The sequence below is a fragment of the Danio rerio genome, chromosome 12 (assembly GCF_052040795.2).
Source record: "Danio rerio strain M-AB ecotype USA chromosome 12, GRCz13ab, whole genome shotgun sequence".
Taxonomy (NCBI): domain Eukaryota; kingdom Metazoa; phylum Chordata; class Actinopteri; order Cypriniformes; family Danionidae; genus Danio; species Danio rerio.
In genome coordinates this window covers 9,802,888-9,830,358 of record NC_141032.1, presented here as the reverse complement: position 1 = coordinate 9,830,358, position 27,471 = coordinate 9,802,888, and the positions used below count along the sequence as shown (strand labels likewise).

The window sequence follows — 27,471 nt, the reverse complement described above, 5'->3', positions numbered from 1 at the left end:
ACACCTTCTCGCATAGACCATTTTCACTCAAAAAGTGACTTAGAAAAATTGTATTCAATAAATAGTTTTCTGTGAGCAAAGAAACAAGATGATTTTCACATAATTTTGAAGCAAAAACACTAGGCTACAAGATTCAGTTCTCAAAAATCTTGTGAACAAATGTTTTCTATATGTGTTTTACGACCTTGTTTCAGTGACCTTCTAGACTATATGGGACCGGCTGTCTGTTCACCCCAGGTAAAAACCTAGAGTTAGTATTAGGGTGTGTCCTGTAAGGTAGTGGTTTGTGGGACACAGGGCACATCCTATTTTGCCTTAAAAAGCAAAAACCTTTAAAAATGTTTTTGCTTTACTATGTTATAAATTAAAACATGTGGCTTATTGGCCTTTATGTCTAATTGGTTCCTAGCTTGGGTGAAAAACTCTGGGTGGAACTGACCAGTTTGTTATAGTGTGCATCCAGAGATCTTGCATCAATCAACTTTTCTTTATTGTATCTTATTACGACTCAGTACTACCCAATGTGCTTTACAACATTAAAACAAAATTACACATTAGTGAAATATTTATCTCAAATAAGATATATTTGAGAGGATCACATGCTTATGATTGACCATGGCTGGTCCTGTATTAAAATCACATAATGAATTCCAACAAACAAATATCACCTGATGTCCCAAGCTTAGCCATCTTCATTCTGAAGAATTCCCCCTATCCACCCTGACTCCTATGCCTCTTAGCTTAATTTAGGAGAGTTCTTGAGACGTATCTGAGCTCAGAGTCCCCTTTCTCTTGGCTAAGCAAGAGGGAGCCCTGGGCTCGAGGACCCTCAGGGCTTTCTCCCAGGACAGCATGCCAAACATGCATTTATCTTTTTAAGCAATTCTAGAGTTTTGTAAACTCTTTAACACACAGAAGATAAGAACACAATCCTAAGTCCCAAGTTGCAAAAAAAAAAAAAAAAAAAAATTACTTTTAAAGCGTTTTTGCTTTACTTTGATTTGAATTAAAACATGTGGCTGATTGGCCTTTATTTGTATTCAGTTCCCAGCTCAGGTAAAACACTCTGGGTGGAGCTGACCAGCTATGGATCCATTGCACAGACTATTATAGTGTGCACCCAGAGATCTTGCATCAATCAATCAATAAACTTTTTTTATAGCACCTTATTACGACCAGGGAACTGCCAAATGTACTTTACAGCATTAAAACAACAATACACACTTAGTAAAGTTTTTATAAGTTTATTTTGAGAAGATCACATGCTTATGATTTAAGTCAGACTTAGCTACGCGATACAGCTCGCTATTCGCCCTCCCAAGGTCACAGGTGTGCATTTCACAAAGGTCAGTCTCCTGTCCGCCTGTCTTACAAGAGGAGATTGCTGTCCTCTTGGCGAAGAATGCAATCGAATCGCTCCCTCCAGCCAAGATGAAGTGCAGGTTTTAAAGCCCATACTTCATTGTGCCCAAAAAGAGTGGTGGGCTAAGACCAATTCAGGATCAGTTACACAAAATGCCGTTTAGGATGCTGTGCAGAAATGTATACTCCAATGTGTCTGTCCTCGGGATTGGTTTGCAGCAATAAATCTGAAGAGCACATACTTTCCTGTGTATTCTTCCATAATACCGTGCCTTTCCCCGGTTTGCGTTCGAAGGTTGAGCATGGCAGTAGAAACTCTGCCACCTTAACGCTCTCTCGGTCTCCGCGGGTTTTCACCAAGCTTGCGGAGAGTGCCCTAGCGCCCCTTCGGTTTCAGGCATTCGCATACTCAATTATCTTGATGACTGGCTCATACTAGCTCCATCTCTGGATCATTTTATTGTACACAGAGACAGGGTGCTCTGGCACCTCGACTAGTTGGGGCTTCGGGTCAGCTGAAAGAAGAGCAAACTCTACCCTGTGCAGAGAATCTCTAGATGGAGCTGCGCCAGGCTGGTGCTGTCCTGTCTGAGCACGCTTAACAGGAAAATAGTGGTCTCACTAAAAGTATTTCAGAGGCTCCTGGGGCATATGGTATCCACAGCCACTGTCACGCCACTCAGCTTGCTTCATATTGCTATATTCATATTGCTTCAGATGGGCGTGGCACACAGGCACACACCCGGAGTCACTCCGCTGTGTTGCTGCACACTTAGTCCTTGGACGGATCTTGCTTTTCTATGAGCCGGTGTGTCCCTAGAACAAGTATGCAGGCATGTTGTCGTATCAGTGGATGACTCCAACATGGGCTGGGGGGACGTGTGCAAGGAGCATGCAGCTGCGAGTTTGTGGACCAGACCCTGGTTGCATTGGCATATCAACTGCCTAGAGCTGTTGCTAGTGCTTCTCGCTCTTCACTGCTTTTTACCGGTTTTAGAGCAGAAACACATGCTGGTCAGGATGGACAGCATGGCAACGGTGGCTTACATCAACCATAGGAGGGTATACACTCCAGTCGCATGTCTCAAATCGCTCATCGTTTGCTTCTCTGGAGTCACACATTCCGGGCGAGGTCAACTGTGCAGCCGATGCACCCTCAAAGGCAACTAGCATCACAGGTTGAATGGAGACTCCACCCCAGTGTGATCCAGCTGATATAGGATTGCTTTGAGGAAGCCCAGGTCGACCTTTTTGCTTCTCCTGGAAACGCCATTGGCAGTTGTTTTATTTCCTGACGGGGGTGTTCCTTGGCACGGATGCACTGGCTTACAGTTGGCCCCTGGGCATGAGCTAATATAAGTTTCCACCAGTGTGCCTACTCGCACATACTGTGACTCTGTGAAAAGTCAGGGAGAATGAGGAGCAGGTCTTGTTAATTGTGTCTTTCTGGTCCAGCCGGACCTAGGTTTCCGAACTCACACTCCTCGCGATGGCCCCTGCCTGGCATATTCCCCTGAAGGAGGACCTCCTCTCACAGAGACATTGCACCCTCTGGCACCCACGCTGACATCTCTGGATCCTCCACATATGGTCCATAGCCAGAGCACGGAAGACTTAGATGACCTACCCGCTTCAGGGGTTAACACCATTACTCAGGCTATTATATCAAGTCTATTTCCTGAAATGGAGTCTATTCGATGAGTGGTGCACTTCTCACTGAGAAGACATCCGAACTTGCCAGATTAGTTTTGTGTTATCCTTCCTTCAGGATAAGCTGCAGTGTAGGCTGTCACCCTTCACACTGAAAGTATAGGTGGCTGCCATCTCTACTCACCATGACACAATGGATAGCAACATGCACGGGAAGCATAATCTAATCATCCAAAGAGGTGCGTGGCGATTAAATCCATCCCTCTCCCCTCTCATGCCCTCTTTGAATCTGTCTGTAGTACTGGCTGGTCTGCAGAGAGGTTTGTTCAAGCCACTCAACTTAGTACCTTTAAAAATTCTGTCCATAAAGACAGCTCTGCCCGTCGTATTGGCATCAATCAAGAGGGTCAGGTATTTGGAGGCATTCTCTGTCAACGAATTGTGGCTGGAATTCTGGTCGGCCTACTTTCACGTTATCCTGGACTTTGAGACTTTATTGGTGGCGGGCACCTGAGAGATTTGAGATCCTTTTTGTAGATAAGCTAAGGGAGGTGTGTAATGTGTAAATTTGCTGTAACAATAAACTGCTTTTCCTAAAGACATCGGAGATCTCAAACTTAGTCTTTTTTTTTTTTTTTTTTTGAGAACTTTGACTTAGAATATTTTGCAGACCAGAATCTTCTTTCCACAACAATGTCTATTGAGAATTAAAGATATAATATCTTAATTTGTTTTCTGAAGATGAATGAATGTCTCAGGGGATTGGAACAACAAAGAGGTGAGAAATTATTATCATTATTTTTCAATAACAATAATTTTTAGGACCACTAACCCTTCAACAATATAATTGATAGATATATTTAATATGTTTGTAATGCTACAAAACATGAAGGTGTGGAATATCTGCTTTGCTGTGATAGTCATATAACAATAACCCAAACAGCTATAGTTGATACTCCTGATGAAACCCCTAACGATAAGTAATTGATGGGCACCCTGACAGAAAAATTGGAGACTTGGTGGACTGGAGAGGGAAATACAGGATACAATCATACTGCATTTGGGATTCAATATTATCAAAATGAAAAATTGAGTCCGTTTTCTTTTCCCTTTTCTCACTGTGTGGTTATTGTCTGTGTGAAAAGAGAGACGGCGACGCCCTGTGGAGACAACAGCAATTGCAGTTACTTCCTCCATCACTATCACCGGTTGTCCTTTATTGATTCATATCTTTCTTGATAAAAAATGTTGTTTTATAAGGTATTAAAATGTATCTAATCTAATTTAATGACACTTAATTGTTAATAGCTAATAGAATAAAACTAAAAAAGAACTTCAAATGCTATATTTATTAAAATATTCCATAATACTATATACTATAAATATTATATGACCTACAGTATTTATTTAAATGAATAATTTTTATGTTCATATTTTGTACGCCATTTAAAATTGGCAATTATCTGAATATCTGTAGGAGGAAACTTAAAAGACATGAAATGAAAAACATTTATGACTGTTATAAAAGCATTTTGCAGTCTATTAACACTTAATAACATTTTAATGACAAATTCAGTTTGAACCACTGTAGTCGAGGTGAAGAAAAAAATGAAGCTAGTTCAATGAGTATTATTAAAAAAAAGTTCAGTTTGCTTAACTTCACAGATTGATACAATTATAAGGGCCTCATGACAGCCTGTGTCAAAACCAAACTTTTTTTAAGACTGATAATGAATCTGCTGTGTCATGTTTATGACATACTTATGACAAGTTGTGTTGTCTTGGTAATGTCAAATTGGCATTACAGAGACACTGACAGATTATGTGTTTGTGAAGTTGTCATAAAGATATCACAAAACAATGGTATCTTTGCTTTGAAAATGACATAACTGTGAATGACAAGTAATGACAGTTGCCATAAGCTGTAAAACCTCATTCATATTCATGTGGGTCTTCATATTCGCAACAGCTCTATTCACAACCTCTTCAAGTAAAGTGTTCCAAACCATCTATGCTCCATATTTAGTAAGTCTCTGTACTTTATACATCTACTTCTGTTTACTTACAGGAATTGTAAACTGCTGTATAGGGTTGAACAGTAATAAGTAACTCAACATTTTTCATAACTTTGTCTTTTTGCACTTTTTGCATCAAATTACAGAGAATAGTATCAGTTTCAGTAAAATGTAAATCACTACACACACATATTTACACTTCAGTGTGTAAACTGTTACATTTGTTTGGTTAATTTTGATGATAATTCTTTATTAAAATATTTTTTTGTTATTTTTTGGTCACTTTATCTACTTGTAGCATTACAATCAGCATTACAAAATGATTTGAAATGTACTGTACTCGAAAGTTAAAAAAAGTGTAAAATTAAATGTAAAATAACACTCAATAAACAGTATTAAAATATATTTCTGTTTTAGTTTTATCATTAAATAATTTTTTGTATGTTGATAGTGCCATCAACCGACAGTTAAATCAACTTGAATTCATTCAAGAATAATTTCTTTCTCTTATTTATTTCTGCTTAATATTCGATCGCCACTCTTCCTTGTGATTTCTCCCTGCTTTAAAATTAGACATGACTGGGTAATACAGTACATTAGCAATACAGGAACTAAAATTGTAATAAACGTGACCTTGCGTGCATCCCGACTTAAAAAAAAAAAATCCTACCTGAACAATTTCTTTTTTTCTAATATGTAGTATATGCAGAAGGACTTTTAATTTTACAGTAACCTGGATCAAGCACTTCCGGTAAACTGTATGCAGTTAAAAAATTGGGGTTGTTGCTAGATCCAACACCATCTCACAGCAATTTGTAACTTTTTGTTTTAGTGGCTAATTCGTATGAATTTGTACGATCTAATTCATACAATTTAGTACGATTTGCTCATCACCCAGTGACGGTTGGGTTTAGGGGTGGGGTTAGGTGCCACGCCTCCTTTTTTAAAATCATACATTATCGTACGACAGAACTCAAACGAATTCGTACAAATTAGCCACTAAACTACTAAACTAAAGCCACTAACCACTAAACTAAAATACTTACGTTTCCTCGTGAGATCAGGCTGGCTAGATCAGATATGGTTGGGGCCAGACGTTAACGAGAATTATTTATATTACTCATTAAATTTCCCATTTATTGTATTTTATTAACGTCTACCCCCACCTCAACCCTAATCCTTACCGTCACAGCACTGTAAAAACAGTAGTTGTACCGAGTATTATTTATGCTATCTATTAAATTACTCAATAAATTATATTTTTTAATGCCCATCCCAAACTCAACCCTAAACCCAACCGTCACAGTACTGTAAAAATGTGAATTATTTTTATACAGTGTCATTAAAAAATGCTGCTATATTAATGTGGGAACCCGATTTCTCACGACAACGGCCGGCCTCGTATCCGATCTAGACTTTACCCAAAATTGGCACGTTTAAGGTCTATTTTCTTTAAAAATCAACAATCTTCACTGCCAGATTGATATAAAGTGGGTCTCAGAAAATACAAGAAGCACTGTATTAAGTTACGTTTTTTACCTGCCATGTCTTTAAAATATTAACATTTATCTTCTTACCCCAGTGTTTTCAATGGAGTTTCTGCACTCGCCTGCTAATGCTGACAGGCGCATGCATGTAAATGGCTTTTCATCTATTTAACTGATTATATTTTAATTACATTACAACATCGATGCTGTAACCGTTCACCGGAAGCAAAGAGCTTATCACCAAGAGGCAACACTAAATAGAATGTTACATTGCAATAGCAGCGCCCAACAACATCCCCGCCATTTTGGAGTGAAAGCTATCGGCGGTCCATTTGATCTATTGCTGTCACGATGGCAAACAGCTGCTTTGTTTTTTCATTTATTTATTAAAAAAGCGCATTAAAGCTGAGATACAACCTGAAAGATGACAAAACAACACTTACTATCACAATCATCAGCACTTTTAACTTTTAATGACGTAGGGCCCCCTGGTCAATAGTGGTACGTCCGCTATGCCACTGGTTATGATATAAAATAAAGGAGCCAAAGGAAAATAAATGAATAAAGTCAGTGTCCATAACAAAGTCCAGGCACATGCATTTGTAGCTCATTTAAAAAACCTCATTTGAATTTAAAGCGACTTAACCAACATGGCACAATTCAAATCAAGGCCTAAAACAGGCAGTTTCAAAGAGTTATAAACGATTACTTGTGGGGTATTTTGAGCTGAAACTTAAGCACCTAAGGTGAAAAATCTACTTTTCAAGCTGTTTGGACAGACATGTGTGTAGGTATAGTGTATAGACTGTCATATTGGGGTGATATAAACACACCCAGTCCATTTTATTTGATTTAATTTAACAACATAAAAACGTTATTGGAGTGGTTTTTAGAGTGACCGCAACTTGACGTAGGAGTGCTGTCCACCCGCCCATCAATATTGATTGACAGGCACCATATCCTCAGTTTGTTGTTTCACATTTGCATTTTCAGCATGTGAGTCAAAGCAATGTCACTAAAGAAACACCCTTGCTCTATTTTTAGATGTAAGGCTCATTGGGCTCAACACAAGATCAACATTCACCACATGATCGCTATCATCGGAATTATTGTTTATAACATTAGGTAGGTTTCCAAACGTCTACTTTTCATTGCGTCTACCTTAAACTTCAGCCGTTTGCATTTATTGTGGTCACAGAAGCTCCTTGTCATCTTAACTAGGTGCAGCTGTAAAGTGCGAGCGAGTTGCCTCACTTGGGTGGCCCTCCATTGAAAATTGTCCTGCATAGTTTAGCTCAAACTTCCTTCACCACACCTGCCTAAAGGTTTCCAGTATACCTAAACAGAGCTTGATTAGCTGTTTTAAGTATGTTTAATTAGGGTTGGAACTAAAACATGCAGGACACCGGCCCTAAAGGACCGAGTTTGGACACCCCTGATCTAAAAAGTAACCCAAAAGGCTTCAGCATCTACTAATATGACAAAACAAAAGTTGTTTGTGAAAGTAATACACTTGCATACAAAGTGAAATGAAGTGACAGAAGGATCAGGAAAAGAAGGCAAAGCTACATTATTACTTTATTATACAGAGTTTTTATTCGAGTTTGAATTTGTGGAATTTATACATGACCATTAAAAGCATGTCTAACAGAGAAGTGCTTCATGTTACAGCACCACATAATAGCACTACATATAGTTAAGTGGGGAAATTAGGCAACAAATCAACACAGGACACTATAAAACAGCTGGATATTTTGATAGATAATGCTACGCTGCCGTCTTCTGGCTTCTTTCGATGGCCATGCGCTCCAGTCTCTCAGTGTAAAAGCCATTGAAGTCCAGCCTATAAAAAGAAATCTCATTATTCACAGCACCTCTGGTGAGAAGACTGAATTTAAATGAGGACTTGTATAAGCTCATCAAAAGCAAGAGATTTAATGGGTTAGTGCTACATATTTTTGTCACTTGTTAGGCCAGGTTAAAGGATTAGTTCATGGAATTTTTTTCTCTTATTAATTACTCACCCTCATGTTATTTCAACCCCCTGAGACCTTCGTTCATCTTTAGAACACAAATTAAGATATTTTATGGCTCGTTTCCACTGACTGGTACAGTATGGTACGGTTTGGGTCGGTACGGATCACCTTTATCAGGCTTGCATTTCCACCACAAAGGGTACCCTTTTGGTGGGTGTGGTGTACGACAAAGTTTAAGTCGACGTCATGCTCGCTCAAATAAATGTCTACAGTAAAGCTGTACAGGTCGTTTGCAAATTATATGAATGGCACTTCTCACAAAACAGACACTTTATTCACAATTTTTTCTTTATAAATGTTAATTGCTAACTTTTCTATGGACAGGGTTTGATTATAACTGCAGATCAATGACAGTGCGAAATAGCCTACTGTAACGTCTGTAATTATATAAAAAATAAATAAATAAATGAACATATATGTACACATACTGACCCTTACAGTCTCTGATATATTATTAATTACAGAAAAACTACACACATCATACATTTAGTACTTATTTGGGTTTAAAAACACACGCAATATAGCCCAGTCAGTGCAAACCTCTCATCTGTGTCTGTAATCTACACCAGCACATGTAAGCTCTGTTAGAGAGTCATTTTGTCATTCCCAGTTTATAATAGTCCAAAAGACGAAGATAAACATGGCAGTTTGTTCATGATTCAGGTTGCTAAAACACTTTTGCTCCTGTGTTTTCCCGGCTTCTTTTTTTCCGCGCTTCACTCTCGCGCTTGTCCTTTTCTTTCTGAATGGATCAGATGACGGAGACACTTCAATAATCAAGCACACGTTATTATCATCAGCTCAAGAAGTTCATTATATCAAATATAGAAGGAATCGCGAGCTCCTGGAAGAAAGCGAATATCGCTCGCACTTTAAGACGAGCTCGTAAAGCAACAACAGCACACGGCAGATTTTTCTTCTTGGCTTTGTGTCTGTTCATCAAGACGACGACAAGGTTTGTTTGAGCTCGGGTCATCCATGGCTTGTTATTATATGCATATAGTATTTCCATGTAATCTCTCGGCTGTGTATTAGAACATGGCGGATCCTTTGTTTACATTCTGTCTAGCTCCACGAGCTTGTGACGTATCTCTGTAACCAATCAGCGTTCAGCTGCGCATGTAGCTCCACCTTTTGGTACCCTTTCTCGTTTTTGGTACCCTTTGGAAAGGGTGCTGAATAAGTGGTATGATACGGTTTGGTTCGGTACGCTTTTTGACAGTGGAAACGACAATTACCATACCACTCAGTGGAAATGGGCCATTAGATGAAATCTGAGTCCTCTGACCCGTTATAGACAGCAATGATCGAGAAAAGTCGAGAAAAGAAACCAAAAACATTGTCAAAACTTTGTCTGAAAGCTCCAAGAACGCTTTTGTGTGCCACAAAAAAAGGTAAAAGGCACTTTGTGTCTCTTGCACTAGATCAAGGTGCACGTTTACTATGTGAAATATGATGCTTGTGTGTTGCGCTGCTGGCAATACATCATATTGAATGTAAAAAATGCGCACCCTGTACAGCAAAAACTGCTTTCTTTTGTCTTGTTTCTAGTCCACATATCTAAAAATTCTTATATCAAGAAGCATTTTCTAGGCAAGCAAAACATATTGTTGTTTTAAGAAATAATACGCTAAAATTAAGTGAGTTTTTCCATAAAACAAGAAAAATAATCTGCCAATAGGGCAGGCAAAATAATCTGTTTTTTCCTTCTGATGTAAGATTATTTTGCTTACCCCATTGGCAGATTATTGTGCTTATTTTAAGGAAAAACTCACTTAGTTTTGGCATATTATTCTTATATTATTTTCCATATCAAACTTGCGAAAGCCCCAATCGGATAGTCGAATGTTTGCAGCCTGGCCTCTGCTTTCAGATGTCTCGGTTTTCCCCCATACACAATGAGATGGAGCAGCAGCATTTTAGAATGAAAACGGCCTCTCTAGCGTTTCCAAAAAGCTCAGTTTTTGGCTCTCGGAAACTCCGGAATTGTGTGGACTGATGGCGTAACCGCAGCAAAACTTATGCATTTTAAATCTAAAATGTATTAGTGTAAACAGGGCCTCAAAGAATGACAAACTGACAAATCATTGCTGCAGCTCTGATACAAGTTTTATCTATAGAGAAAAAGAAAAAGCACTGCAGTCATTGGGTGCATCTGAGGTAATTAGTCTACCATTATTACTGAAATGTGTATATTCCATACAAGTATGAAGCTGATTGGTTAGTTCTAGTCACATGACTCGTGGTGCCCTTTGAGGCATTTCAAGAATTCACACTTAGCTGATGATTGATTATAAAGCTTGTTTGGGATGCTGTCTGGAAGAGAGCCCTGAGCTCATAAGATCCTTGAGCCCGGGGCTCCCTCCTATTTGCAAGGCAAGAGGGAAGTTTGAGCTCAGGTAGATCTCGAAAACTCCCCTGCTGTAGTAGTTAATGAACATATAGTAATTGCTCTTAAGAGATAAATACTTACAGCATGTTTATGGCGCGTGATTTGGATTAGTCAATTAAATTAAGTTGCATGTTTTTGGACAGTGGGAGGAATCTGGGGGAAACCCACGTGAGGCCGGGGAAAACGTGTAAACTTCGCACAGAAACGTTGGCTGGCTTGGTAAGGACTAGAACCGGTGACGTTCTTGCTATGAGGCAACAGTGCTAACCACTGGGCCACCGTGCCACCCATCTAGGAAAGGAGTAGGGGTAGAAGGGGGGATTCTTTAAAATGAAGACGGCTGTCATATGGAACTTAGGTTATTTATAGTGGCTAAGGAATCGGCAGAGATGTATAAAGTACTAGAGACCCATACTTAAGTAAAAGTACAAGTGCTTTATCAAAAATTGACTTGAGTAGAAGTAGAAGTGCTCTTTAAGCACCATACTTAAGTGGAAGTACAAAAGTATTCAACATTTTTTGTACTTAAGTATTGCAAGTAGTTTATTAAAAAATTTACTACTCAAGTACTGAAAGTAAAAGTACAAGTATTGTGTAATGTTGTTATTAAAGAAAGCAGTCAAAATACACTAATTGTTTTGTTTATTTTAAATATCTTTTTTGGAATACTTGATTAAGCAGAACGAAAAGAAACAGGGCTTACGATACTGTTTTTCTCTGTAAATAGTTTCTATGGTACAAGAGCTCACATCGTCAGGCCCTTTTACCAGAAAATGCCTTCACTGATGAGATAATTCAGCATGTTCACTCACATACATTCTCTCTCTCAGTCTCTCATACACACACACACACTGCCCTGCACACACCTAAATGTACACTCTCTCCCCACTCTCACACATTCATACACTCTCACACACACAGTTCTTTCTCTATCTCTCTCTCTCTCACACACACATTTTTGTGAATTGTGGGGACATTACATAGGTTGCAATTGTTTTTACACTCTCTCTTACACACACACACACACAGACGCACACACAGGTACAATCACACTGTTGTTTTCTCTTACTCACACATTATTCACTCTCACTCACACACACACACACAAAGACACACTCACACTTTGGGAGTTTTGAAGTTTGATTGGTTAATACCACAATAAACAGGAGTTCTGTCTTCTGGAAGCACTCGTGAAACTAAACTAAACAAGCAAACTAAATCCTGCTTCACTAATTCACTTGATTTTGATTTTATTGTAAAAAACAGAAAAATGTGTATATTACTGTGTTAAATGAAAATCTGAAATATTTTATGGCTTATGGCTATGATTTAGTAATAATTTTTATTTATTATTATTATTTTTATTTATTTTATTATGTTTTTAATGAAATTGGTCTTACAGTTCATATTTTCTGTAGTATATTTACTAATTCTGGTACTTTTACCATAAACCAACATCTCAACCATTTGGTAGAGGCTGATAATTTAGAAATAATGTGATGTGTTGAATAAAAATGCACTGATTGTGTTAACTAGCGACTTTAGGAGTTAAGAAATGCAATCAAAAAAATTTCTATTGCTTTTGTCTTGGTGTGACAGTTAAAGGGTTTTTTTGTAATAAAATTTTGTCCTTTAATAAAGCAGTCAGATATACAAACTGTGCCCTTAATTTGACCTGCTCACTCTTTCTGGATGTATCAAACTAAACTCATGCACAGAAGACAGCGCGAGCATTTACAGCTAATAAACTCATGTCAATATTATCCCGCCTGCTTTTTGAGCACTGACAGGCGGGTCTTACACGGCTATGATTGGTTATTGTCCTCAACAGAAAGGGCTTTAGAAATATAAGCGCTGTTCACCCATGGCGGGAAGAATACGCGATTATCACAGGTAATAGACACAGTGGAGAAAGCTTGCACATGAGGCACGCTTATGTCTGGATCCACAGCTTTAACAGCTAAGAAGAGAGGAAAAATTACCTTACAAACTGGCCAGCGGGTCAAATGTCCAAAGTGAGAGAGCGAGTGATAGGCAGAGGTGAAGTTTTACAACATTTCTCTCTAACAGTAAACTAGCGGCCGGTATGCTGTGCCGCCTCGCCCTCGCGCCTCCGTCCTTCGCCATAGTATTGCGACATCGCGCATAGGAGATAAATGACGTCATCACGTAATAACCGGTTATGACCTATTATTACTGAACTGATATCAATCATTTTGACACCACTAGTAACGAGTAACGATGCAGCACATAAAAAATCTATCGGAGTAAAAGTATCAAACTCATGGAAAATATGTACTTAAGTAAAAGTGAAAGTAGGAGAAAAAAATAATACTCCAGTAAAGTACAGATACTGCCTTTTAGTACTTAAGTACAGTAGTGAAGTAGTTCTACTTCGTTACTATACATCTCTGGGAATCGGTGAATCATAAATTGAATAATGCAGGGCCGGGTGCAAACAATTATAAGCACAAGATCCTCTCGAAATTAGTTCATAAATAAACTTCACTCTGAAAAGTTGCGATTTTTTTTCAACTAGGTGCGCCTGGAAAATATTAGCACATCACTACCTTTTGGCACACACGAGGCCAGTGCCTTCATTGGAAATAACAAACACTGGACAATTTCGCAAGACGCAATATGTAAACAGCCCCTAAGGGTTCATACCAGGAAAAAGTTATAGAATTTTCAAATGGGAATTTCCAGACCTGGAAAAGCTTTGTAATCTGTATACTTAAATACATTTTAAGTGATAATGTTGGCTAAATTACAAATACAAAAGTAAAAAGAATCATGTTGTATGAATAAGCACAGCATCAGATTTTTGACACACAGATGTGCTCTTGGAGCTTTCAGACAACATTTTGACAATGCTTTGGTTCCTTTTCTTGACTTGTGACTGTTGCGGTCTATGGAGGGTCAGAGAACTCTCAGATTTAATTTAAAATATCTCAATTTGTGTTCTGAAGATAAATAAATGTCTCATGGAATTAGAATGATATGAAGGTAATTTAAAACAGAATTTTCTCTCTTTTTGGGGTTGAACTAATCCTTTAAATCTGATAGATGTTACAAAAAGAAGAAGTGCAGATAAGTTTCTCTGGCGACCCACCTGTAGATGATGTTGATCATGCTGTGTTCACAGTCATTGGTGCTGTAAATGCTGAGCTTGTCCAAAAGATCCAGCAATAAAGTGCTGAAGTTACTGTCAAACTTGCTGATGGTCCCCTCGAACCCGGAGTCAGACTGAAGAGCATCCACATGCTCAGCTAGAAACTAAGATGAAGACAAACAGATCAGATTAAAGGAATACTTCACCTAAAAGTGAATATTTCCTTACCACTGGTCATTCCAAACTTATGTTGAACACAAAACAAGATATTCTGAAAAATGTTAGTAAAAAGCAGCCATTGATATTCACAGTAGAGACAAAATACTATGGAAGTCAATTTCTGTTGTTTTATTTCCACATTCTTCATTATATCATCCTTTGTCTTCAACAGAGAAAAGAAACAGGTTTGGAACAAGTGGAGGATGAGTCAATTTTTGGATGAACAGTCAAATTAAATCATTTATTTTTGAGCATAAGACAAAAACATGAACAGTCCAAAGACATGGTCTATAGGTGAATTGAATAAGGTAAATTGGCCGTAGTGTATGTGTGTGAATGCAAGAGTGTTTGGGTGTTTCCCAGTCTTGGCTTATGGCTGGAAGGGCATCCGCTGCAAACAACATATGCTGGATAAGTTTGAGGTTCATTCCGCGGTGGCGACCCTTGATTAATAAAGGGACTAAGCTGAAAAGAAAATGAATGAATATTTGACACCTGGGGTCTGTTCTTCATAGCTCACTTAAATGATCTAAGATGATTTGACAGATCCCGGGTCTTACTTGCACCTGTACAGCAGGGTATTGCTGTAATCAAAAACGAGTAATGTGTATGATTCAGCATAGCGTGAACAGATATAAAATGAGAACTGCAGAGTCGAGCATTTTTAGTTAGGTCCTCACTACATTCAGCTCTTTTGATGGCTGTTAGCCAAAGACGTCTGAGGTTGGCATTAAAAGCAGTGTGGTGTACGGTAAAATTTAAGTTTTCTATTTTTGGATCTTCGATTTTGGCATCCTACCGCACATCAAGGCATGTTTGCTATTGCAACCGGTCTTTTTTTGCAAACGGTATGTGCGGTTGAACCCGTGTGACGTCATGTGTGATACTGGTCAGATGTTAGACACTGCACGTTGTATTGGTACAAAATAAATTCATGAAAAATAGTTAAGCATATTTATTCATTCATTCATTTTCCTTCGACTTAGTCGCCATAGCGGAATGAACCGGCAACTTATCCAGCATCTGTTTTACACAGCGGATGCCCTTCCAGCTGCAACCAAGTACTAGGAAACCCCCATACACACACATTCACACACATACACTATGGCCAATTCAGTTCATCCAATTACCAGTAGCACATGTAATTGGACTGTGGGGGTATCCAGAGCACTAGTAGGAAACCCACACCAACACGAGGAGAACATGCAAACTCCACATAGAAATGCCAACTGACCTAGCCGGGACTTGAACCAGCGACCTTCTTGCTGTAAGGCCACAGTGCTAACCACTGAGCCATCATGCTGCCCTAAGCATATTTATATACATCCTAATAACTATAAAGTTAAAAGATCTTTTATTGCACAAAATTATGATGTTCAATACTTCTTTGAAAACTTCATAGCACAAAGGGAAGATGTCAATGCTTTGTAGATCTGTGCAACAGCTTTTAAAGACGTTTCTTTTAAATTCTGAGCTGCAATTTCGAGTAACATGATTTACAAAGTGAAAAAGTAATATAGTCTGTCAAGGTAAAGTTCTTTTATGCAAAACCATAGGGATTTATATTCTGATCAAATATGATGACAGGAACACTGAATCAATTGAGGAAATTTCATCATGTTCCAAATGTGACGTGCATTTTTAATAGTGAATTAATGTTGAACAAATGACAGACGCAGCGGAGGGAAATGCTGACGTGATCTTAATTATAAAAACTATTGAATGGCTTCAGAACACATAGTTCATGAAGCTTTCGGTGCCCATAAAACAACGCTATTGGCTGTTTTTGAAAAAGAGCTACATTATGTCCCACCCTCTCTTCATGGTTCAGTTGAGATTACGTCAAACATTGAATAAAAATGCACATTTCAAAGCACTTTATGGGACCTTTAGATAACCGCCCAACTCAATTGTATCGGAAAAAGGTACTCGGTACTTGAAGCTTTCCAAATCAGAGCTCGATGAGGACCTCTGCTGGTTAAGATGTGGGAAAGCACTGTGTTGCAAAAACCTCAAATGTTAACAACTGACCAACTCATTCCTGTAGTAATACAACAATAGTAATATAAGCAAATTACTCAATTACTGTAGTTTTTTTACACATAAGGTATGTTACATCACACCACCGATGTCTGTAGTAAAATACAAGGTATTCAAAAATTTTTACATTTATCGTATTCCATCTGGTCCTTCACACACTCGTTCAGCGATTCCTGCATGGTAGGCGAATGCTCTAAGCAGGAGGCTATGAGAGTGAGGCTTTCTGGCTGCGCTCACCAGCTGGCCTCCGTTACACACTATACTACAATGTGCATTGGCCTTCTTTAAAAATAGTTGTAAATAATACAGTAATACACTTTAGTATGGTTCAAAAGCTTTTTACTATAAATTACTATTGCATTTTAGTTGAATTACTGGTGCGTTGGGGTGTTTAAACCTTTGAATCAAAATTCAAAGCATTTACGTGGATATAGGCGAAAATAAAGCATCAGATGTCACTGATCACGTGATGATGGCAAAACGAATCAAGCTCCAGTACACTGCTTCACTGCGAGATGTATCATTTTTTTGATACATGCTTCGAAGCCTTAGTGCACAACGTCACATCACTACTTTAATGATGTGAACTAGAGCTGTGTTGAAAAAAAACAAGTTCTAAAACCAGTGCCAACCCAGAATTATGATTTCTGTCAAAGAAATAGACTGTGAATTGCATGATACCTCTCCCCTTAAATAAGGCAAGGAGAGATGATTGACAGGATAATGTTAAGTAAATGTGCAGTCAGTTCCGCAACTCCCATGTATACAGCATGTGTGTGATTGCACTAATCAAAATGGGAAACTACAGACATAAAGCAAGCCTGCATTTTCAGATTTCATTACTCTGTGTTATATAGTATTTACATTACGGGACTAAATTGAATCATTATATTATATACACAGTGCATCTGACCAACGCAATCAAATAGGAAAATCTGTATGATACAGGGAAAAACACCTCTGATTCATTTTAGACATGATAGTGATTAGACTTTGTGATTATAGCATGAATGACACCGTGTGCTTTTAAAAGTGCCTCTATTCTCTGTATTGTAGAATAATGGCAGCGTCTCACCTTAGAGGCCAGTCTTTTTTTCTCGGCCTCATCAGCCAGGACTGAAGTGCCTTCCATAGTGCCGTGCTCGAGAGTCAGACGCTTCATCTCGCTGTCTATCCTCATGCTTTGTGTGAATCGCTGCAAAACAATCCAACATTAGCATGACAATCAAGAAAACCTTCATTATAAAAAAAAATCCAGCGAAGGACACAACCCACAAGAGACAATAATAAACTGTGTAATTAAATCAAGTATTAAACCAAATAAATCCACTAGAATTTCACTCTGCTTTAGAGTTCAATTTTCACTAATAACAAACCTTAAATTTTGGCTTTTGCCTGAAACTCTGGATTTGCTACTTATTAATAGATAGTAAGGTAGTGCTTAGGGAAGAATTAGCATAATTGAAACTAATAAACGGACAAAAGTTAATAAGTAACTAGTTAATAGTGGGAATTTGTCATTATACTTAAGTTTTTATAGTGCAACTGTATTCCCATTCAAAAGATTGGAGTAGCCATTTAAAAAAAAATTAAAATGTTAATTAGCAAGGAAGCATTGAACTGATTAAAACAGGGTGTCTTAAAAAGTCTTAAAATATCTTTAATCTCAAAAACTAAATTTTAGGCCTTAAAAAGACTTAAATTTACTAAAATATTGTGTTGAAGGTAAATCTTTTTTAAACCGGTCTTAATTTACCTTTGTTTATGTATAGTTACCCAAACTGGCCAACCCCCATCCAATTACCAACAATCCATCTCATTCGTTCATTCGTTCTACTTTGGCTTAGTCCCTTTATTCATCAGGGGTCACCACAGCGGAATGAACCGCCAACTTATCCAGCATATGTTTTACACAGTGGATGCCCTTCCAGCTGCAACCTAGTACTGGGAACAATCCATCTCAATAATTTTATTTACAATAATGGTTTAACTATTTCCTTACAGTAACACTTGTTTAAAAGTTCTCCATGTATTTTCTGCTGAGGAAGCTGTCCTTAACAGACGGTGGTGCATACATTTAGTTTATTATAGTTTTTAAAACCTTTAAAACATTTTTTCAAGTTGTTTTTATTTTTAAGAAAGGTTAAGTTGAAAAAAACTGTATGTATAAAATTAGACCTTTTTTGACAATTTTTGTATTATATTTAGTTTAGAATTAACTAAAATATTTAAATATTAATTTTTAAATAAATAATATTTATTATTAAATTCTTATTATTGTATTACTAAATTTATAAAATGATTTGTAAAAGTTTTTTAGGACAAATAAGAATCTTTTCTAACTTGGCCATTCGAAAAACTCTGTATGAGTCTAGAATTTCATTCATAATGGTCTTAAAAATGTCTTAAAAAGTCTTACATTTAACTTGCTGAAACCTCCAGTAAGTGATAGTAAAGACATTTATTTTACAAAAGATTATCAAGTAAATGTTTTGAACATTCTAGTCAGCAAAAGAAAATGAATTAGGTGACTTGAGCAGCAAATCTGCATCATCATTTGAATGATTTCTGAAAGATCCCATGACTGTCAAACCTAAGACATAACTGCTGAAGTTGTGCTATTGACATCACAGGAATAAATTACTTTTCATAATTTAATTCCATTAAAAACTGTTATTTTATATTGTGATAAAGTTTTATAAAATGACTGACTGCTTGTAATACTATTTTTGATCTCATACATGCAGCCTTGGTGATTCTAAGGCTCCAATCATAGAGCGTAATTTTTATGTCTAAAAATGTGAGACACATCACACAGGAATGGTTTTTAAAGAAACACAGCAAAGAGCAAACGAGTATGAAGTCAGCCCCGCCTCTGAGTTCTTCTGATTGGTCCACTGTTTTGGAACTGACATTGAGCAATGGCACTGCATGTAAAAGCTCTTTTAACTTGAAATAGTGTATAAAAACTCGCCACTTTAAAAGGTTAGAGACAGGATCATAACCGTCATGCACTTCCGTCAAGCGCATTTTTATATTGTGGAAAAATTTAAAGGACCATGAAACCCCCTCGTTTCAGCAGGGTGTTTTCACACCTCTTCTTTGGAAAAAGTCAGAAAAGTGGGGGTGTCCAGCTCTGTTTAGGGGGGAGTGTCGGAGAAACTAAAGTGGGAGGGTGTGGGAGTGTCTATTTGGGCACGCGCGAGTTTCAGTCAAAATACACAGGAGAAAGGGATGGTGTTTAACCTACATGGACATCTGTAGTCGAATTATTTGCCAAATTATTAAATGTCGGACTTTAACTGCAGTTCGGCTCTTTCATTCAGGGAATTCATTCATGCCCCTCGCGACAAACGAGATATTTGATTCGAGGAACTGCTCTAAGCCTGTATTTTTCATGCAATGTTTGATACCGCACGGCGAATGAGAGAAAAAAACCTCCGCATTTCCCGGAAACTTAGATGCACACGGCAGGTAGCATCCGAAAGCCGCGTGTGTTATTCCGGTCACAAAATGCGGTGCTAACATGTTTGCACTCAATGCAATAGTTAACTTATTTGATACGAACAAACTGAATATACAAAGAGCACTGGTCGCTCACTTACCAAATCTGTAGAGACAGGACAATCACCAGCAACTAGAGCCGCGTCTTTATGAAGAGAAGACTACATCCGGAATCCGGATTTCAGCGTTTGCAGATGAGAACAGCTCTCAGGTAAACAATAATCCCCCTTAGACACGTAAATTATTGTTGTCGAGCGTCGCGTACACTGTTAATCCACACGTGATCCAGATAAGCTCTCACAGAGAGAAAATGAAAACGAAACTTAATGGCAGCAAACTGTAAAAGCAACACTTCACTCTTGTTTTGCCAACACAACGTGGCGTCTCTGTGGTGTAAAGACGGTGACACTAATGAATATTAATGAAGTTGCACAATAGAGCGTGCTGATTGGTTTGAACCAAGCCTTACTCATGCATTAATGCAACACACTGTAAGACGTAATAAGACTCACTCTGGCACAGACGCCCAGTCTACATGCTGGAATACACGCTATTATGTCATGACCGTGACGCAGCTTCAAAAATTCGTTTCAAACAGGAAGTACGAATTTGCTTGAAATAACGCAAAAACAACCAATTTACACTTTTTAGTGAAATATAGGTGTCCTAATAGTGTTTTTAGCAGTGTGGGACACATATACGACTGTCAACAGCTCAAAAAATGTGTTTTGGTGTTTCGTGACCCTTTAAATAAATAAAAAAATAAATAAAAGTAACTGTGTGAATGAGCCCCAAGAGACTTCTTTCAGAATATAAAAAATTAATTCTCACTGATACTGAATGTCTCTCTATAATGTCTGTGTTTTTTTTACCTGCATACAGTTGGTAAACATGACACAGACCGACATGAGCTTGGAGAAGATCCGGAGCAGTTCAGGGTTGGTGAGCATACAGTCTTTCAAACAGTTATCCAGGAAACTGGTGTGGTGACACAGCACATCATCAATGTTGGACGCCTAAAAAAGACAAGCCAATTAAGAACACACTGAGAAATAATTTAAAGTCCATTTGTGCTCAGCTAGAGCTGTCACAATTATTACATAACAGCCTGATTACCATTATCTGAAAGAACTATTATTATGCTGCTCTTTATATAAAACAGCACTGATGCATAATGGCTTCGAAAAGTATTTTTGAGGTTGTTGTTGATGATGTTATTATTTGAGCGCTGCAATATTTATTTTTCAATTATAATTATGTATGATTTATCATTAGTTATAGTATCAGGGTTTCTGCAGGTTTCAAAGTCTTAAAGTCAAGTTTAAGACTTTTTAGGACTCTTTTAAGACCAACATGAATGAAAATTTAGACTTATACAGCGCTAAACACTAAGGATTTTTTTTAAATGGCCTGGCTGTGCCAATGGAATATGTTTTAGTGTTGAATTTCTTCAACTGTATATAGTTTTATATATATATATATATATATATATATATATATATATATATATATATATATATATATATATATATATATATATACATATACATATATATATATATATATATACATTTATATATATATACATTTATATATATATATATATATATATACATATATACATATATATATATATATATATATATATATATACATATATATATATACATATATATATATACATATACATATATATATATATATATATATATATACATATATATATATATATATATATATATATATATATATATGAGCAATATCACAATATATATATACATATATATACATATATATATATATATGAGCAATATTACAATATTATCATTTAAATACTAGCTAAATACTCGGCCTGCGCCCTCGTGCCAACGCACGCCTCCCACCAGTGCCGATATACAGCCATAGCACACGTCACTTTAGAGCTAGTATTTGAATGATTCTCTATAGCGTAATGTGAAGCGGCGCTTCTGGTGTGTGACCCACTTAAGGTAATGACAAAACAGCAAATTTTGCTCACATTTTAACATTATAAGGCTGAACGTGACATGAAATGCCATCCATCTAACCAGACTGCTGTTGTGTTTGCGATAAAGAGAGACGAGGCTGAATTTAGCTTCTTATTCGCAGCTTCTTATTGACTCTATTCGGTCCACCTCAAAAACGACGAGGCTTTCGTTTTTCAGCTTTTTAATTTGCACTTAAGACAGCACACTGAGCAAGGGCTTATTATGCGGTTCTGGCGCTATCCTGTGGATAGACGTTAACCGCCGCAGACGAGCTCTCAGAAATTGTAAATATTTTAAAATAGGCACTATTCTTACAAATAAACTGCATAGTTGCAATCTAAACAACTACATTCTTAATTAAAAAAGCCTCAATAGTACATTTAGTTGTCTAACAACAGTAATATTTATCAAACTGTAGCTTTCTTGTTGTTGGCTTTATGTGGGTGGAGTAATACACAGAGGTGAAGGGTGAAGAGGCCTTCGTGTGATATTACTGGCAAAATATTGCACGGCTATCAGCCAATTAGATTCAAGAACCAGACGGAACTGTTGTATAAACATACACACATATATATATGTCCTTATCATACACATGGTGCAATAAGGCGCAAGACATGTCTGTTCCGACGTGTTGGTATTTTAAGACCAACGTAACGTTAATTTTCCCGTTTTCCACCATGTTGTTTAAATAGCAAATCCATTTGTGCCACTGTGTGGACTCATGGGTGTTCCGGTCTAGAATAGAGGTGTGTTGGGCACATTGTAGGAACTAGGACCTAAAATAGTGCAATAGACCTGCTGAAAGCAGGTCTAAATTACAGCACAGAGCGCGTTAGTTGTGCGCCTCGTTTACACATTGCTTAACAGACACAGCATGTACAGCATTACACGAATATCTTTACAAGTGCAAAAGAATTAAAGGAATAAAATATTACAAAAATTTTTACTTTCTACATAAATATAAAAACCACTGTCTCCATGCCTTCTTCACATCGGGGGGCTTTATTCAGTTTATTCATGACAACTTGCTTTTGTATAATTGTATTATTATTAGCAGTATTATTTATTATATGCATATGTATATTTGTTTTATTAAAAACAAGCTTACATTTGTCCTCCTGTCAGGTTTTGGACCATATGGGGCATAGCAAGTGTATTTAGATATAACTCTTTTTTTGACCACACTTCATTATTATTGTTTATTTATTAGTTTGCTGGACATTAAAACTGAATTTAGAAAAAGTTTTGAAACAAATCTTTGCCCTTAACACAGAGATCACAATTAGAGAAAAAGCAAAAATGACAAGATGTCAAGAAGAGATATTTGAAAAAGAGCACTGATCAAAATGAGAGAAAACTTTAAGATCCTCCCAGTCGTTGGTGTTAACATGGCATCTGATGGTAAATTCCTAAATTATCTTACAATCCCTAGTTAGAATCAGCATAGTCCAATATGTCCAATTAAATATACCACAGGCCTCAATTATGAAGAATAAAACAAGATTTTATTTCAGTGACTCACAGACTTCAAGTTGTTCTCCATGACGTGCCATGTGGGCTCCATAACCTCAAACATCATGTAGTACTGAATGTTCTGGACAAAGTTGAGCATCCGTTGCCTCAATGCAAAGGCAGCAGCAAACCTACAAATGACAAAATGAATCGAATAAGAGCTTATCTAACGATACATAGTGTAATATTAAAAAACAAATATATATTTAGTCTCACCATTTCGCAGTGTGCAGTGAATATTGCTTAGTTGCTTTATTGCTGATCCACACATTACAGAGCAGCCTTTCTACGTGCTTGCAGTAAAACATGTGCCTGAAGAGCATCTGGTATCTTGTCAGGGCTTTCCTGTAAAATAGCATTGAGTGCTTTATTCTAAAGGCAAATGTTCTGTCTTTTTTTGTGTGTGTGGAAAAAAAAATGTACAGTAAAAAGTCTATAATGTTGTAATGCACTTTCCAACCATGCAGTTTCTGCCTGTCAGCACAGAAAATACATGGAAATTCAGCACAGAAAATTCATCACCTGAACCTAGGGAAAAATATTTTGTGCATGGAAATTTGCAACATACAACATTTCCAATCAGGTAGTGTGTAACGTGAAACATTTCAAACTGCATAATATCCAGTCATACAGTGTGTAACTTGCAATATTGCTCTGATTATGTAATGTGAGATTTGGCATTTCTGATCACTTACAGTAGTAGTAGTGTAGTATAACAATCAAACACTTCCCAATTGTGACCTGTGTAATGAGTGACACTTCTGATTGCTTGGTGTGTAACATGTAAGGGCCCACTTACACTATGCTATCCGAACTGTGCCCAGACCCGTTTCCCAGATTGTTTGAGAAGTATGAGTGCTCTGAATTTGCTCAGGCACAGTTCACTTGGCCGGCCCTGGCCCGGTTGGAAGAGGTGTGCCAGAGCATGGTTCACTTGGGCTCAGGTACGGTATGCTTGATGTTTGAGTGCAAAGCGCGCATGAGCCCGAAACTGAAAACGAGACGTAACTTTTATGGGACTGTTTCATATGGATTTATTAATCATTCTTACTGTTCAATGAAAACAAACTGTCATAGATTATTAAAGACGCAAACCCCTCACTGCACAACAGCTGCACCTTCAGCAAACTTCCTAATTCCTGCAGCACAAGGACTTTATGATTGTTTATGAGCGTCAGCAATGGTGGATCTGTTCTACATAATATTTGACTATTGTCACTGCATATCAAACAACTTAAACAATACAACTCAAGAAATCTCTGCTGTGCTGAGCGAGAGCGCTTCTTACTGAACAGCGCAGCATCGATGACGTAAGCGTGCCTAGGCCCGAATGTTATGTGAGTGCGGGTCATCGGGGGAGACGGGAGGAGGCACAAGCGTGCTTTGGCCCTGTTCAAGGCAACTGTACACAGTGTGAGTATGCCCTAAGATCACGTAATAGTGAGGTAAAGCATGTTACACTTCCGATTCTTAATGTATAACATAATATTTCCTAATTGTGAAATGTGTAATGTTTGACACTTCAAATGCTTAAGGTTTATTATTATTTCCCAATCATGAAGTAGTGTTACACTTCCGATTCTTACTGTACAACGCATAACATTTTCCAATCATGTAGTGTTTAATGTTTGACACTTCCAATGCTTAATGTTTAACAATATTTCTCAGTTGTGAAGTGCGTAATGTTTGAAACCACTAAAGCATTTAACACATAACATTTTCCAGATGTGAAGTGAACAATTTGTGACACTTCCAATTCTTAACGTGTAACATTACCCAATCGCTAAGTGCGTTATGTGACACTTCCGATGGTTAATGCGCAACGCATAACATTTCCCAATCGTGAAGTGCGTAATGTGACACCTCTGATGGTTAGTATGCAACGCATAACATTTCCCAATCGTGAAGTGCGTAATGTGACACTTCCATTGATTAATGTGCAACGCATAACACTTGCCAACCGTGAAGTGCGTAATATGACAATTCCGATTATTAATGTGCAACGCATAACATTTTCCAATTGTGAAGTGCGTAATTTGACACTTCCAATGATTAATGTGCAACCATAACATTTGCCAATCGTGAAATGCGGAATGTGACGCTTCCGATGGTTAATGTGCAACGCATAACATTTCCCAATTGTGAAGTGCGTAATGTGACACTTCCGATGGTTAATGTGCAACCCATAACATTTTCCAATCATGAAGTGCGTAATGTGACACTTCCAATGGTTATTGTGCAACGCATAACATTTGTAAATCGTGAAGTGCGTAATATGACACTTCCGATGGTTAATGTGCAACGCTTAACATTTACCAATCGTGAAATGTGGAATGTGACACTTCCGATGGTTAATGTGCAACGTATACCATTTCCCAATCATGAAGTGCGTAGTGTGACACTTCCGATGGTTAATGTGCAACACATAACATTTCCCAATCGTGAAGTGCGTAATGTGATACTTCCAATGGTTAATGTGCAACGCATAACATTTGCCAATCGTGAAATGCGGAATATGACACTTCCAATGGTTAATGTGCAACGCATAACAATTGCCAATCGTGAAATGCGTAATGTGACACTTCCGATGGTTAAAGTGCAACGCATAACATTTTTAATCGAGAAGTGGGTAATGTTTGACACGTCTAAAACATTTAACATATAACATTTTAAAGTCGTGATGTGAACAATTTGTGACACTTCCTATTCTTAACGTGTAACATTTCCCAATCATAAAATGTGTAATGTGACACTTCCGATGGTTAATGTGTAAGATCCAACATTTTCCAACCGTGAAGTGAGTAGTGCGACACTTCCGATTCTTAACGTGTAATGTAACATTTCCCAATCCTGAAGTGCTTATTGTGACACTTCTAATTGCTTAGTGTAGAAGAAAATATTTCCCAATCATGACGTGCATAATGTGTGACCCTTCCAATGCTTAAACTGTAACATTGTGACATTTCTAAATCGTGAAGCATGTAATGTTACACATTAAACATCAAAACATGTTACCAAAGGTAAAGTGAGTAATGTGCATCTTTTAGTAATGCCACATTTCTGACTTCGTACATAATCTACAACATTTTCAAGTCATATAGTGTCTGTTTGTGGGTAACTTCTAATTGGACTTGAAGATATGTGACAATTACATATGAAATTTTCATTTGCTTAGTGTGTAAAATGTAGTGTATAAATGTGTAATGACAGTTTTGATCACAGTGTAAATGTGAAATATCCGCAGAAATTTTGAAATTGCAACTTGCAACACAGAAGTACATATGATTGGACCTTAACTGCATGAAATGTAGGTTTGGAACAAGACAAATAAAAGTTGGGTAAATTATAAAACAATGTTTTTTTATGAAGCACAGGGTAATAGTTACAGCCATACACAAAAACATACCTGTTAATTAAAAATACCTGTTAATTATGAGTGAAAGTGGCCACTTGACGATGTAGTCGAAAGAGAAAGCCTCTAGACCGCTAAGTGACACCTCTGTGGGCTCTGCATTAATTATGGCTTTCTCCTGTTTGGTATCAATAGCGAGGACACGTAACAGCTGAGTGATTACATCATGGGGCATCAGGTCAATCTGGAAGAGAAAAATGCTGTTAAATAATGCAGTTTTAATGATGACCTATTGCCTAGTTTCGGGCAACTGCGCATCATTTTCCATTCATTAAGGAGAATCTTCTACACCTCGATAACCACCATTTAGATGGGTGACAACAGCCACTTTCACACAAAACAGTAAATTGGCAGAAAACGTTTCCATTTTAAATTTGCCTTTCTTTCAGTGGTTTCTTGTGAGGATGCTTTGGGGAAAAAGCAGGCATTGTCAGCGTTAAGATTCACGAAAAAATTATTAACGAATATCAGGTTTTATGACATTATAAAAATGTGTTGAACTGGAAGTTGCTGAAAGGTTTATTTCTAGTGGTGTAACAAATCACAAATCACACGGTTCAGATCACATTATGGTTTTTTAGTCACGGATCGGACCATTTTTCCGATCAGCCAAAAAGGGGAGGAAACAAATGTATTTTACTTTCCATTTATTACAAAAAAAGCACTGCAAGACACTTATGGTTTTAACAAACAGAACTAAGAAGCTGTCATTTTATCAAAAATA

General features: G+C 37.4%; 1 protein-coding gene and 1 long non-coding RNA gene across 4 annotated transcripts in view; one reads left to right on the top strand and one right to left on the bottom strand.

Moving 5' to 3' along the window:
* Positions 1–8,087: 8,087 nt before the first annotated feature.
* The window catches only part of tubgcp2 (tubulin gamma complex component 2), a 36,321-nt gene continuing 16,937 nt past the window's right edge, over positions 8,088–27,471 (bottom strand). Inside the window, 7 exon segments of one of the 3 annotated variants that reach the window (NM_200122.1) lie at positions 8,088–8,357; positions 14,055–14,218; positions 17,389–17,508; positions 20,690–20,833; positions 23,346–23,466; positions 23,552–23,680; positions 26,759–26,931. In NM_200122.1, coding sequence (NP_956416.1) covers positions 8,282–8,357; positions 14,055–14,218; positions 17,389–17,508; positions 20,690–20,833; positions 23,346–23,466; positions 23,552–23,680; positions 26,759–26,931 — 927 coding nt within the window. In that variant the 3' untranslated portion in view covers positions 8,088–8,281. 3 annotated transcript variants of the gene reach the window in all.
* LOC147841277 (uncharacterized) overlaps positions 11,326–27,471 on the top strand; it is a 38,273-nt gene continuing 22,127 nt past the window's right edge. The window contains exon 1 of the long non-coding RNA XR_015503910.1: positions 11,326–13,363. This is a non-coding gene — a long non-coding RNA (uncharacterized LOC147841277). The remainder of the gene's footprint in view (positions 13,364–27,471) is intronic.